The following is a 16,090-nucleotide window of genomic DNA, read 5'->3' on the forward strand; positions in this document are numbered from 1 at the left end:
AAGAGAAATAAAAAGAAATCAACTTTTCTACAAACTTTAGGTTGACAACTCTGATTTCTTTCCCAATGTATTACTATGTTTTTCTGACCAAACTAGGATCTCAATAGATCTGACACCTCCACATGGGTGTTTAGCCATCAACTTAAGTTCAGCATCAACCAAACACAACTCACCATCCTAAATCCTTTTCTCCATTTCTAGAAAATACTGTTTTCTGCCATCATATCCCTAACTGCAGTGTTAGTTTTCATTCAGGCAGATGTGAGGTAAGTAGGGAAGTGACACAATTTTAAAATGTTACCTGCACAGCATTTGCAAGATTCATCCTCTTCCCTATGTGCACAGAACTGATGCTCCTGTCCAGTTCATCCTTAGCACTGTGTTCTGACTACTGCTCCATCTCCAGCCTTGGCATGTTCCAATCTCATTTCACCAGTTTCCTTTTAAAATATAACACTAAAGATCATTTTAGTAGGCTGTTCCAAAGACATGACCATTTTCCTGTTTATCCATTTATCTTTCCCCCACTCCCTAGACAACAAACCACCTGTCTTCACCTTCAAGGCCTTTTTTGGTTTATTTCTGTCTTCAAGTTAAGTCAAAATATTGACCTTCATTTCACATATCACTCCCAAGAGATTTTTTCAAAATTCCTTTGCAATCTCAAAGTGTCTATTATGCATAGAAAAGCATGGGTTTTATTCAAAATTCCTCTTGAAGTTTTTGTTGAGAACAATGATTTGACAAGTAGTTTGCTATGATGATTATTTTACAATTCTGACCAGTATGTGCCGTTATTTCTTTGCTGTCTTGTTCATGTGACGCTTACATTTTTAGGATGGCCTCAAGAGAGGCTTCGCTACCTAAATACTACTGTAACACAAATAATATATAATGGAAAAATATTAAATCTGATACACATAGAAATGGTTCTAAATCAGTGACCACAACAAAGTTGAATTACATATATTTACACACATGCATACATACAATGATCAAGTCATACCAAAATGAAATCATTAGGTACAGCAACATTTGTATTTTTCCTTTAGACACTCCATTACTACATACAATGACATTCACATAAAATGAGAGAAAGGCATTTGTAGGTGTGCTTTAATTACTACTCTAGCTGTATCTTCAGCAGCACTATTGCAGCATTTTCCAGTACATGACATCTTGTAACAAAGCATCCCTCAAGCATAGCTAGAACACTAGTTAGTGTCTATGTGCAGGGCAAGTGTCTCCAGGACACTAAGAGGAAAGCTAGAGATAGAGAAACAATGGATGGGAGGATGCCACCAAGTATGTAGTTCACAAGAATACAGAATCAAAACTCATTCTTCTCTCTCAAAAAATACACACATTTAATGTTGGTCTTTTAATTCTAAGAAAAAAAGCAATTCCAAAAATACAAACTGAACATCAGAGTCAAGTCAACCACCATAATAAAATGAAACAATAACATTCACAATAGTTACGTCTATGGACAGCTTAAGTTTGACAAATATTTTCTCCCCCCCCCCCCCCCCCCCGCCCCCGAAGTCCAAGTACATTCCAATATTTATCTTTAAATGAAACTTTATGAAAAATACTGCTGGTGTTCAGTTAGAATTAAAGGACTTGAATAAAGTGAAACAATAAAGACAGATACAGACGGTGTGAGTAAGGTTACAAAGGCTTTACATTTTGCATTATCCCAAGATATAAACATTCAAAAATTAACATGAAGTTGCTGTGTTATCAAAATATTGCAGCTATAAGCAAGGCAACATTAAATTAATAGCTGAGGGTGTGAGGATAAAACCACATATTTTAGTGAAGGTAAACAGAAGTGGCAGTTTTTAATTAGCATTTTTATAAAGCTAATATTACCTGGCCAGCCATAAACCAAGCACAGGATAAAAAGCTTTTTCTGCTTCCTTTGGCTATAAGGTGACAGAAAAAAAAAAAAAAGCAAAAATCACCTTTTCAAGATGTTCAAGATGAGCAGAAAAACTCAAATAATCATGCAATAGAATAAATAAGTACTAACGCAGGCAGTACACTTTAAACCACTCTGTCATTTGTAAGTGTTACATAATTTTATTTTGGTGGTAAATTGCAAGCATTTAAGAAAACTAACCTTATGCAGTACAGTGAATAACCACCAAACTAAAAATATTCTTCTGTTTACTCTTTGGCTAAAAACCCCTCAAAAGTAGCAGACAAAGAAAAAACATCTAATACTGGCAAAAGACTTTTTTTTTTTTTAAAAAAACAAGTAAACAAACTTATCAATTTAAAACTTGGTATATTTTATAAAAACAAAAGAGGTAATGTTGTAATAAAATCAGTAATGTTACTTCAAATTGCAACAAACTGTTGACCCTGTGCAATAATACACTTTATTTATACTACATTTATCAAAATATGACTGTTTCTACAGATACGTAGGAATCTTGTGTGTGACTCCTATGAACTTATTTTATAACTGGGACAAAAATTTATAATCAGTGTGCCGCAATAACTTTCAAATTGTTATTTCTAGTAGAGTTAATTTCAAAATGTTCAGATCCTGCTTTTTTTTTTTACCAGCTAATTCACATGGAAGATAATGGAATATATTACCTACAGCATATGAACATCAATGACTGCACCCATTGCCAGAACACACTGCACTGCTTTGACACTTTTCCTTAGTACATAGAAAGCAACAGCACCCAATAAGCCTGAGAAGAAATGCTGCTGTGTAAATACTGGCAACTATTCCTGAAAAAAGAATTATGGGATGTATTCTCAGAAGCTGCCCAATCCCATAATTTGTATTGCATAGGTCACAATCACACATATATATACACGCACAAGTATGTGTGTGCATATATACATATGTATATACACACACGCGCACACGCACACACACAAAGAATATATTAAGAAGACAATGAAGTCTGGTCACAGAGCAATTTACAGGCTCAATATATTTTTTCTTTTTTTTTTTTTTTACACTTTGTTTCAAAGAAAACTTCAGTATTTTACAGTCTTCAGTAGGCATTATATACACTGCACTTATGAAATCTAGAAAGTATTGAAATAGAAATACATTTCTGCAAACATTTGGGTAAGAAAACAAACCAAAATTTTTCAAAGATTTGTGCTATCTACATAATATTTTCTCTAAATCACAATAACTGTATCCATGGAATGTTCTCTAGAAAATGTCTTTTTTTTAAAAAACACCATGCACATTTTTAAGCAATTGTAACCCAAAATATCCCAACCTAAAACAATCTAACAAACGTTCAGATTAAAAAATTTAAGTTTCAGATCAGATTTTAAAAAGGTAAGTCTTTATCACAAGAGCTGTAATGATAACAGTTACATGTTAAGGCTAAACTGGTTTTGTTTTGTTTTTAGAAAGACATTTAAAGACACATTTCTCTTGTGGCTCTGCATTATGAACTGTACTTACAGATGACAGTGCAGTGAACATAATGTTCAGTCCTACAGTCAGGATGCAGTTGCTCCTTCCCACTCCACAAGATACTGCACCTTTCCATCAAGTGTCACCCGACGAGCCAAAACACGGTATTTTTCCCCACAAGCTATTCTACCTGCTGCACCAAAATAACTAGTAATCGAGTTCTTTAGATGATTGAGCTGTAACTCCTGATCTGCTAAGTTGTTAAGTATCTCTGTATTGAGTTCATCATACTGGTAATCTTCCTTGCTCTCATCATCTTTTACAATTTCTGAATTTTGAGTCTGAAGTGCTTTTCGTGGAAAGCGACCTCTTCTTCTCAAATGTGGTATTGCAGCAGGCCAAGTTCTTCCTGTACGAGTCCTTTTTCTCGAGTCAGATAAACTATTTAAAAAAACAAAACAACCACAACACCCACAAACAGCATTAACTCCAAGGAACTTATTCAAAATGTATGCTTTATCATCATTTATTTCCATGCAATTCATAACAACTTCTTTGTTCTATTTTTCACTGATAGAAATACTTGTTACATATAGACAGATGAGTATAAATATGGCACTTGCAAAGTAAAGATTATTTACATAAGGAAAATTGTACCAATTTAACTAAATGTCAGGGTTACCTAAATGATATTAACTTATGCCTAGATATGTTAAGAGTACTACTTTGACACAACTTAATCCCATTCTTAAGCAGATTTTAAAAAAACCTGTCTTCAGAGACATGTGCACCAAATGTGCTTAAATTTGCAAATTAAAAATACAGCTTTATCACAGGTAAGCCTCAATTACAAAAGCTATACTATGAAAGAGTTTGAGACTTGATGGTAGTTAAGACTGTAATTAAAAAACAAATTTATGCAGTTATTTTTTCCAAGCTGAATTTATCTCAATTAAAACTCTGAAATATGAAAGAAGATATTGCAATATCTGTTCCACATCACTACTACCTATAGTACACATAAATTTCTAAAGTTTTATTATATGTGACCAAAAAAATATGTATATCTAAATCACACACATTTATATCTGGTAATAAAAAAAGAAGCTTCTTCTGACATTATTGGAGAATAAACCATCATTCAAATATTACAAGCGTCTAAGATATAAATCCTTATGTAAAAACCTACATCTATAATTTGCACATACTAAAACATGTTTGATAAAGTCCTAAATTAAATTATATGTAAACTTTGATGTTCAAGACTCCTGCATAACATAACTGCGGAAAAAAGCACATCTTTTTAACAATTAAAAAAAAAGAATGGAATAAAGGGCTGAAATTACTTAGATCCTTAGGTAACAACTTCAGAAGCCTGTAAGTTAAATATGAATTTTTGAAGACAGACTATTTGTAGCAGTAATGCACACAAAAATGACTGATGAAAGCACTTGATAGCATGAACCAGAATGAAGAGACAAAAGAAGTAGGTTGAGGATCCATGTACCTCAATAAAAGAGAAATTTATGTTTACTGAAATTGAGAGGAAAAAGTTCAAGTACCAATTTATTTGTAGAAAAGCTGATTGTAGTTAATTATTTATTTATGAAGACTGTGCCAAAAAATTTTCATGCTCTATTGACTGTAGAAAATTACAGCATACTTACTACTCTTTAACATGAATACACAAACCTACAAAAACAAAAGCTGCTAAAATTAATTCAGGGTACACATCAGCTCTTTTGTGGCCTTTATTAGAAGACTAAGCTCAGGATGTGTTTATGGAGTTTAATTCTTTTCAGAAAATGTAATCTAACTACATATTTTAAATCAAGAATAGTTAGTGAGCAGAAAACACTCACCCTGTGCGTTGTACGCAGAACTAATAAACACTAGTTTTCTTTTGTCCTATTTCTTTAGATTTCCCCATACAATTTATAGCTCTGAGTCTCAGTTGCTCATTACTCCAAATCCCAGTGAATTACCACATCCTCAATGTTATACTCCTTTGCAATATCCTCAATTCTTCTCTATTTATTCTCCCACCAGTTCTGCGATACCCTTACCTCCATTTCACATCTACTATGGCTGTCTCATAACTTAAGTCAACATCCTATCTTATCTTCTACCGTTGTTTTGCCAAAACTTCAACTGAAAAAAAAAAAACCCAAACAAAACACAAAACCAAACACACCACCCACAACAAAACAGTACTGGCAATGACTACACCACAGATTAGAAAATTGTGTGCCTTTCTAAGCGTGGGTTGCTGGTTTGGGTCTGTCTCATCCAAGCATCTATCTTCATGAATCTTGTTAGACTAATTTCTTTGGAACTACCTGGATCAGATTTCATGGAAGTTAGCCAAAAGGTTCAAAACTGACTGGAAGTACAACAGAAACTCAGGTTTTAAGAAACCAAGAAACCAGGCATAGAACACTACATGTCATACTCACTACATGGCAAGATATCTCTTGTAGGATCCCTGCAACTTCTGTTTATTAAGGGTGAAGTTTTGCTGAATGAATTGTTTCCTGCCCTCCCTCTCAGAAAACTTTATTAAAATTAATATATTGCAAATCTTAATCTTTCTGGCAGAGTAATTGAATAATTACCTATAATGTCTGGAAATGCTAGATGAGGTAGTTTCTTTCATACTGGCAGCACCTGTGGATTCCACATCTGAGGTATTGGATGAATGTGCAGTTCCATCAGATTTCCTGATATGCAAGATAACAGGGTTGCCATGTAATGAAAATAATCTTATATTAAAAACTCAGCTGACGTTTCAGAAGCAAACACATAAATGACATAGTATTATAATGTTTTACAGGAATTTTTTTTAATTCTTTTTTTTTTTAATTTACCCAACAGTGCAGGGTAATTCCAAGCCTGGGTTCTCTATCACTGGAACCGGTTCATTATCCTAAGAAAACAAGAAAGGAAAAAAAGAGTTAATTGCTGTATCAATTTTATTTGACAGTGAATGGGGGAATATCATGATTCAGATTAACTGGTTATGTTTTTCTTCAAAAATAATAATCCAGTTAGAGGGAAGAAGGGGAAAAAAAAAAAATAGCAAAACCTTACCAGAGGAGACGACTCTGGAGTTTTGTGAATCATTTTTCTTGTATAGGGACCGGGTGGACGACCTACTGATTTTTTTTTCCCCTTTCTTTCTATACCATTACTTAAATCCCTAGAAGAAAATTTGTATTTTGTTCTGTATTATTGAAGATAGTTTTCACTGAATACATGTTTTTCTTTGGCAATGAATACGCGATTAGATGGCTATTGCTAGAAGACTGTGCTAAATGAGGTTATTGTGGTAAATCAAAGCCGTCAGGTACAAAGCTACCTATTTTTGCCTGTAGAATAACAAACAGGTACAAGATCTTTCTAGAAACATTACTGATTCCCTTAAATTCAAGAGGAATGAACAAGTGTTAAGTGTTATTTATTCATACAATCATACTTGGTAAAAAAAGATGGCACATTTACAAGTTACAACTTCAAATCATACTTCCTATTTAGAATTCTAGTTAGGTTATTGAGTAAGAGCTCTAGAGAGGCAAGAAGGATTTTGCTTCCCAAACATATTTTCTATTGTCCTTACTGCTAAATTTCATGTTGGGTTTGGGTTTTTTATTTGTTTGTTTTTAAGAAGGATCCTAATAGAAAATTAATTAAATTTGTTCAAAGACCTTGTTCTCACAACTAGTCCACCGTTACAGTTATTTTAAAAAAATGAATTATACAATGAAAAGTCCTTTTTTGTAGGCACCAAAGATACATCCAAAGTAGCCCAGATTCACCACCACAACATTGCTAGAATGACTGAATTACTTTACCTCACATCAGGGATTGGTTTAGATGATTTTCTGCCTTTAATTTTGAACTCATGAGAAGTTCCTTCTGGTTCTTTCTCAGCCTTTAAAGCAGCATTTGGTGGCACAGGAGGAACACGAATTCTCAAGCCAAACAAATGCTTCTTTTTCTTTATTTCTTTTCCAGACATAAACCTAGATGATTTTAAATTAATTGTTAAATTCTGACTCAGAGGAAAGCAACTTTTAACATAACAGTGTACATGCAAAACAAAACTATGCAAGTTAGAATATTCATTCTAATGCTATTTTATTCCCCTCTTTCCCCTAATGCAATCCTCTCTCATATACAGAATGTGAAGTGGAAAGAGAATGGAAGTTAAAACAATTTTTTTCTCATAATCTGGGTTCCACTGAAATAGTTATGTAATGTTATAGTTTGAAATAGAAACAATATTTAAATTTTAAGTGTTATCCGCAGCCAAAGTAATTATCAGATAGACTGAGCAAAGGAGACTGAAGACTGTAATCTACATCAGATTAAGTAGGGAAACAACATTTAAAACAAAAAGTACCAATAACTTACATGGTCTTGTAATCATTTAATGCCTCCAGTACATGCTCATATCTTTCAGATTTTGGTGTATCTGCCAGCTGTGAAGTATTAAGAAATCATTTAACCTGTCGAATTCTTTAGTAATAGAAAGATTCCAGTTACTTTGAGTTACTGTAACTACAGATTTGGATGTGAAGTACATTTATGAAGTATTAGCTGTGGAAGCTACCTAACCCCAAAGGATATTAATCATTATCCCATATATTCTGTGATTCCACAGAATTCATGCCAGGATCAAGCCTAGGCCAAAGAATTTGAGTTTCACTTGTAAGAAGTGCAAGAAAAATCTCTCAAAGAATTTTTGTATGGTCAAAGGACATAATACTAGCTTGCCCTCCCAAGATTTTAACAAGAGTTCTGTGGCATTATGTACTCCCAAGTTAATTGGGATTGCAAGCAGAAGATAACTATATTGACACAAGAACTTAGTTATTTTATTCATCATCATTTTAACCAAAATCCTGCCATAGGACCTAATTCCCATTTTTGCCAACATCACTCAACACAACACAAAAAAAAATGGAAGAGGCCCAGAAAAGCTATCAGAGTTTTAAAAAGTAAATCCATTTTCACAGCCCTTTTGCTACAACCAGTCTAACCTCCCTTCTTGCACCAAAGCCTGAAGTAGTTAGGCCTCATCAAGCTATCAAAACATGAAGTCTCCTCTCTGAAAAACTGCATACTTATGAATTAAAGACATAAAGCAGAATAAGTATGGTGGTGACTATAAAGAAGCGGACACAATATTTTTGTAATAGAATTTAAATAGGATTACTTATATTTAGACAGCTATTTAATTCCAATGAAGCTACTATATATTTTAGTTGCCATGCCAAAATGTTCCAGACCTTATATCCTATTGGCTCTACAGTAAATTTATCTGTAATTAGTGAAGCTTAAACTGTTTGTCAACTCTCTATTAGTATGATTACTACAGAGCAGACTGTATAATATTTGCAGCTAAGAAAACCAAAACCAAACCACCTTCAAATACTTTCTGAAGAATATGCAATTCTGACCAAACAGGACAGATATAAATGCTTAAAGGATTAAATCTGTTAACAAGTAAATAAATGCATAAATATACTCATAAAAAACAACCCTTTAATACAATTTTGGCTAAGATTCACAGTCAGTCTACCTGACTACCAAAGTTAAGGGAGGTATTCAACTGATCTTAGCCACAGAAAGTAACAACTGTTTTTACACATCTTCACCATATGCATTCAGTACAATCCATTGCTATCCACAGCTCTTACAACTCTGCAGCACTTGACTAGAGAAAACTGCCATGTATTTATTGCATCCTAAATAATAACATGTTAAAAATTACTGGCTTAGGTGGAATTATCAGACCTCCTATCTTACCTACAGCTAAAAAAACTTTTCCTCTTATTCAGTTATAAGCAGCTAGAGAAAGAAACCAAAGTGTCAGTTCTAACAGTGCCAAGCTAAGAATATTACAAAACCCCTAAAACCATTATACTGTAGATGTTATTCTTTCTGTGACTAATTTCTGTTTAATAAAGAAACTGGATTAACTAAAGTAGTAAAATACATTTGCCTCAAGTTTTTGAGGACACAATTTTTCCCAACTTAGTGAGAGACATTTAGGATCTTTTCAGAATAAAGTCTTGATGATTTCCTTAACTCAGCTTTTGTGCATTTATTCAAAATCTACCCCTTCAAAAATGTAGTCTTCAGACTCAAAAGTAGTAGTTTCCTTGAAGATGTAGAAAGATTAAGGAATTGAAAGTACCACTTAAAGAGGTGAGTTTCCTTATTTTAGATCTCCCCTCTTCTTTCTCCCCCTTAGTTATGTGGTTTTCACATAGATTGAGTGTGGATAGATTGAAAGTGGAAAGGGGGAAAAGCAGCACAGTGAGGACTGTAGCCTTTCAACTTCTTCTAAATGGCACGTGTGCTCCAAGTCAATGGCAGCTAGATATCTCCACTCTCCTCAACCACACCACAGCTGCTCTGACCAGACATTCTGATATGAAATTACATTAAATCCAAAGAATATATTATATGAAATAAATAATCATTAATTTCTTCCACAATTCCCTTAATATTAAGAGAAACAAAAGTCAAAATTAAACACCGCTTACGTATTTGTTAAACTGCACAATAAGACAGCCAGAACATTTCATTCTATTGAAAAAATGGTGTGAGAATTACCACGTTTTGTGCAGCCTTTTTATTTTTTCTTAATTAAAGCTTGGGACTTAATATAACAGAATTATTGACTTGATATGACTTTTACCTAAGAGATACCATAAAACCCAAAGCAAACTAGATGTCTATTCATAATGACACTGTCTTTTTTCTTTTAATGCTTGAGTGCTTGCTTGTCTTTCTAACAAATTATTAACACTCATAGTCTAAACATATGTATCTTAAACTATTTTCCACTATTTATGAAATGTAGTTACTCATTTAAACCAAGAATATACATTTGATTCCCAAATTGTGTCTGCTAGTAGAGGTGGATTACAAATGCATAAATTTACCGAAAAAAAGTATAAAAGTAGGATGTACTCATGATAAAAAAGTCAAACCAGTCATACACCACCTATATTAAAAAACTTCAAAACCCTGAACAATTTTCATGCATGAAAAAAAGTATGTGCTCTACTAGCAGTGTGCCAATTTGAATTCAAGCATAATTTTGCTTCCAACCTTACATGCAGAAACAAATATCTATGCTGCTCCTCTTAGATATGAGGTCAGCCTGCTTGGGAAAATGGATTTCATTTAATGCTAACTACCCAGTAAATCAAATAGCTGGAAAAATTACTAGTATAGTAGTAAACTAAAACCAAAATGCCTTGACAAGTAGCAGAATCATATTGGAAAAAAGACCACTTGAGAAATTTTACAGCTCAGAAAAGCATACGCCACTTAAAAAGCATTCTATTTCTGCAAGGAAATTAAAGATGGTCTCCTCATTATTTGGAATTACCAGATTTTAAGGTAATAAAGATTTAACATCCAGAATAAAACAGTTCACAGGTCACTAACTTTCAGAACATATGCATGCACTGTGAGGAAAAACAAGAAAAAGAGTACTCCAATTACTTACCTCACCAGGATGCAACCTATCCCAGTTTTCATTAATGTAGGCCATGAGTTCAAGCTCCGAATCAAAGTATTTCTTCTTATGAATAACACTTAGGTTGTAAAGGCATAGATGTGCTATATCTACCCTAGAATTCAGAAATATTTTAATAAAAACAGAGAAAAAGGCTTTTTCTTCCAATTACTTTTCTTTGAAATAATTCAGTAGAAGAGATATTAGTACAATATAGTTAGAGAAACACAAAGCACCACTTAAAACCCTCAATCCAGGGAACATTGCAAAGTCTCCTGTCATTTCTCTTACGCAAGTGATTCCTTCTGCTTTGAATCTTACTTTCATCTCTGCCTCATCTCATTGTCATGATGTTCTTTTAAAGTCCAAGACTGGTCTAAACCATGGGATATTTAAGTAGGTCCTGAATTCATGCAAGTAATTCAGTGAATTAACATTTAACAAGGTAATTTCCACTATTTATTTGTTAACACATACATCTACTAAATTGGATATAATTTCTAATACGGGTTAGTTCAGAGATCTCAAACTACGACTAATTATTAAGTCACATCAAGGAAACTATTATTAAATGTGTCAAGATGTGTACTCTAGTACTCACTATATTTGGCTATCTAATTGGCAGGGTCCTAAACCTGCAAAAAAGACTTGGTTCAGATATCTCAATCCTTACACATACAACTGAATAGTTGCTTGCTACTTTACTGAACAATCCCAGGAATAAATCCCAAGAGCACACAATTGCAATATATCTCTATGTTTAAGGATAAAGTTTGAGGCAAAAGTTGTCCCTGTTCATACAAAGTAGTAAGAACGACTCAGGAAACAACTCAAGATAGCAAGTGGATTTCCTTTTTTACAAGGAGACTCAAAATACTAAAAAGAAAAGCAAGAGTAGAGTATATATTCAACTCACTTTTTTTTTTTTTAAAAACCAGTCATACTTACCATCTCAAGGGTAAACGTTTGAGGTATTCTGGTCCAGAACTGCAAACTGAGCAAATGAACGTATAAAACCTAAAAATACATACATATACATATGTACATGTGTCTGGGTGGTGGGTGTCTCTACACACACGCCCTCTTAATGTTTTAACATCCTACTTATGAAAAAATGAAAGTTAAGCAGGCTAAAACCCATCCACATAATATTTGAGAGCCCCTTTGTCCTCCACCTTCCTTTAACAACTTCTGCAATCTGTACTGGTAACTACCAGGCCAGATACAATTTTATCCTGCTACCACTGTTTCATACTCCTTAAGTCCCCTGACCTGCAACTATATCAGTGAAGATGCTCTGTAATGTCCCCACTCCGTTCTCTCAAATGCAGAAACCTGTGCACCAGTGTAAGCATGCATTTAAAGGACCCGTGCATGTCTGGGTCCTAACTCAGCTCCTTTACACAAACATTCTAACACAATCAACAACTAAAAGAAAGTGTAATAGATAAGATACTCCTTGATTCCCTTCTCCAGTTTTCACTCATCTGCTCCAAGTTTCTCTTAAAATGAAAGCACAGACCAGTGCTCTTTACAATTTCCTTTTGTCTTGACTCATCACACATGAGCACAGGATGTACAGAGCTCCCCTTAGTCTATCCTTCCAGCTTTCTCCAATCCCCTATACTGTTAGTACAGGGAGGCACAACTGTACACGCACAGACAGCCTACCTTGAAGAATACCTGCTGCATACAAGTGATTAGTCACCCTACACAATGTGAACTTGAAAGCCCTTATCTAACTTATAGGCCCACTAAAGTCATCTGCTTTAAAGTTTCCAGTCTCCCAGCACCTATAGTATAATGGACTTCCACGCAAAGTGGAGTCAGTATCAATTTGAATGTAACTATCCATTGGTTACCTCTCCACCTTCTCACCCTCCTTCATTAAACTGAGATGGAGAACTGCATTTTCCTGCACCTGAACACATGCTTTATTTCCTGTAATCTTCTACACAAAAGTCACCCCATTTTTGGAAAATACTGTTGTATTACAGATACCTTAATAAAAGCTCATATGTGACATTCCCTCTACATTTCAAATAAAGACAACCATAAAGTACAAACTTAAGTTCCTTACCTGTCACCAAAAAGCATTGGCTTTTGGAGACATTGCACGCAAGCCTCATGAAACCACTGCTTACATTTGCAGCACTGCAACATCTTTAGATACCAGCTTCACCAACAGAAAGGAAAACAAGATCTTGTATTAAAAAAGTTACTGAAAATTGTCCTTCGTTGCATTTAAATTAAATAGCAAGGGATCTTCTGATCTAGACATTTTCACTGTTTATAAAACAGTCATCTGTAGGGATATTTCAGTAACATCAAGTTCCATAATGAATCATTACTAGAAAAGAGTGACTAATAAAAGGTAGTCTAGTAAGAGGATGAATTAAGTTATTAAAAGAAAAAAATAAAAATATGATTTCCTCTGATAACCACCTTCTAATTCTTGATAATAAGAATTCAGTAATTCCACATAAACTCCTTCTCACATACCAGATTAGCTTCTTCATTATTTTCCAGAGCACAGCACAGCCATAGTAAGTCATAAACATTTGCTCTGAGGATTCAACTACTTGAATCCCCAAAACAAACCTCATAGTTTACACTTTTTTTTTCCTTTTTCAGATTCTCCCTTGAGAAAAGGAACCATGCAAACTTGAAGGCAACATTTGTCCAAGTCTGCAAAATTCTCAAACCAGAGGTCTGTCATGTGAGTATAAACTCAAAAGCTTCGCTTCTTTGTGGGACACTTGCCTTGCCTTCAAGTCTTCAATGTTATTTTATTCATTCACTCATCCATGCAGACATCCAGGTATTTATCTCTACCGGCTTAAGGCCTCTTCTTGCCTTTCTTGTAAGAAAGAACCAGAGGACTCTGTACTACCATAAGAGGGGAAAAAAAAAAGTCTTTCCCCCACCAATAATTACAATCTAAGGTATGATGTCATGGTGGAATCAGACAGCTGTCTACTCCAACGAAATTTAATAAACTAATCTCTAGATACATTTATATTTGTGACTAATGACAGAACTGATTTAACAGCAGTAAAACACTGCCTAGAACTGCAAGAAGATCAAACAACTCCAATTTCAATACATTAATAGTAACAATGCAAAAAATATATTCTTGCTTGTTGTAGAATGGACTGTGATGTTATATGATGGTCACGTGACAAAATTAAGACAAACCAAAAGATCTGATGGGAGAAGGAAATCCATTAGTAACTTATTTCCTATGAGACATTTAAAAAACATATATAGTTCAAAATTCCACTTTGCATCAAGTTTAATAGCTGGACACAATAGAAAAAGAAACTAACAAGTTCACAAGTGAAATTCTACAGGATCAGGGCCAAAATTCACAGCAGCATTATGGACAAGAGTTCTTACATATCTGTTTACTTACTCTCCAGGTCCTCCACAATAGCAGTAACACTGCTGGACGTTGGTTTTATGACCTGCATCCCATTCAAGGTCTGTTGCATTATATGGTAATGTTTGTTTCATGACTTGCAGTGCTTTGGCATTTGGTCCTTTCTTAAGTGCACCACCCCTCTGAGCCAAAACAAATACATTAGTTTACTAAAACAATAATATATTTCTGAAACTTTCAAATACTTTAATTTGAAAGCAACAAAAGTTTGTCTATTATCAAGTAGAATACTTTCATTTGTATTTAATACTAGCATATTTGTTTAAAAATAAATTGAAAGCCAAACGCCATCTATTTCTAAAAATAAATGTTAACTCCCAACATATAAAACTTCCATTCAAATCAAAGTTAACAAAAAAGAAACCACTAAAAAAAATGATTTTTATTTTTTGTTTCAGCTTCAAAAAACAAAGTATGCATGCAATATAGGATATATGAAGAAATGTTTTTCTAGAAACACACCTTTGTTGTTGTTGCAAAAACGCACTGTCGACAGAGCCATTTATCATCTGAATCAATCACGCTGGAATCAATATTTGGTGTGTGACACAGCTGATGATAACCTGTATAAAAAAAATTTATCAAAGTGTTATTAAAGTGGCAAAAGAAGCTTACATAGAATTAACTGTATATCATTTTAATGCAACTATAAGGCATTATCCATCATTAAGTGCCAAAAATCTGATCAAAAAGATTGATAAACACATTCAGAATGGTCTTTTAAATTTTCTTAGTTGAAAAAATAAATTTTACTTACACAACAGGCGTTAGTCACTTTAAACATGGATTATCATTATTCACTGAGCTGTTAATAGCCACTAAGGGCTGTAAAATTTAAGATCAGTTGAGCAGTCAGTCATAGCCAGGCAAATATCCTCCTTCATAAAACAAATCAAAACATCTTTTAAAATGCAGTAAATAGAAAAAAAAATCTAGTTACCTTGCCCACATTTATCACATATAACTATTTCATTCGGTGCTTCTGAATACTCTTCCTGACATATTGTACAGACCATTTCCCCACTTTCAGTGGCTCCTAGACAAAGATGAAAGTGTGATTTTTTTCAGGTTACATCTGCAGTTGGAATGGCTACCACACATATGGCTTTTTTCATAATTTCAGTTACAAATCCATGCACTGTAAAAACATGTTGTTACAGAGTCTAACTTCTGAACAAAATAAATTCAGACATTTTGTACAGACTGTAATGTGTTACAAATATTTATATCACTAATCATAGGCTATATATTGCATATTTACTATGCAGTCCATGGTTCCTTAGTATCAACAAGAAAAATTAAATAACTGAATAAGGAATGTAAATGCAGGCTAAAAAATAATGTATAAACAAATCTTATCTGGACAACTAATAGATATGTTTTGTATTTACAGTATTTTGTGTTTCTTTTCATGTAAATTTATGCACAATTTGGTATGTATCTTTGATAGATCTGCCCAAAGTGCTTTAGTATTAAACTCCAACACTCTTAGGAAATATGTTATTACTACTTACACATATCTGCAAGCATACAAAAAGCACACAGTAACAGTAGAGGTAAAAAAAAGTTAGCTTGCAAGCTGGAAACAAGACTACACCTTGCTCCAATTATACAACGTATCAATGTAAAAATCTGGATTAAAATACAAATTACTTAATCTACATGTTATCACACACGCACTAAAATCTGATAGTTACGATAAATGAAT

The 16,090-nt window shown here is 33.7% G+C and overlaps 1 protein-coding gene across 4 annotated transcripts in view; it reads right to left on the bottom strand.

The window, feature by feature from the left end:
- Positions 1–16,090, bottom strand: part of MTF2 (metal response element binding transcription factor 2) — a 32,400-nt gene that overhangs the window by 3,251 nt on the left and 13,059 nt on the right. For 3 of the 4 annotated variants that reach the window (XM_054834591.1, XM_054834592.1, XM_054834593.1), the window contains 12 exons: positions 15,323–15,418; positions 14,845–14,945; positions 14,356–14,504; positions 13,021–13,116; positions 11,889–11,957; positions 10,932–11,055; positions 7,817–7,884; positions 7,255–7,425; positions 6,494–6,602; positions 6,271–6,329; positions 6,019–6,123; positions 86–3,844 (listed from right to left, as the gene is read on the bottom strand). In XM_054834591.1, coding sequence (XP_054690566.1) covers positions 3,490–3,844; positions 6,019–6,123; positions 6,271–6,329; positions 6,494–6,602; positions 7,255–7,425; positions 7,817–7,884; positions 10,932–11,055; positions 11,889–11,957; positions 13,021–13,116; positions 14,356–14,504; positions 14,845–14,945; positions 15,323–15,418 — 1,502 coding nt within the window. In that variant the 3' untranslated portion in view covers positions 86–3,489. Of the gene's footprint in view, positions 1–85; positions 3,845–6,018; positions 6,124–6,270; positions 6,330–6,493; positions 6,603–7,254; positions 7,426–7,816; positions 7,885–10,931; positions 11,056–11,888; positions 11,958–13,020; positions 13,117–14,355; positions 14,505–14,844; positions 14,946–15,322; positions 15,419–16,090 lie in introns of those variants that run through there. The other variant, XR_008578180.1, reaches the window with a different exon arrangement.

Source organism: Grus americana, chromosome 8 (assembly GCF_028858705.1).
Source record: "Grus americana isolate bGruAme1 chromosome 8, bGruAme1.mat, whole genome shotgun sequence".
In the NCBI taxonomy this organism is placed as follows: Eukaryota; Metazoa; Chordata; class Aves; order Gruiformes; family Gruidae; genus Grus; species Grus americana.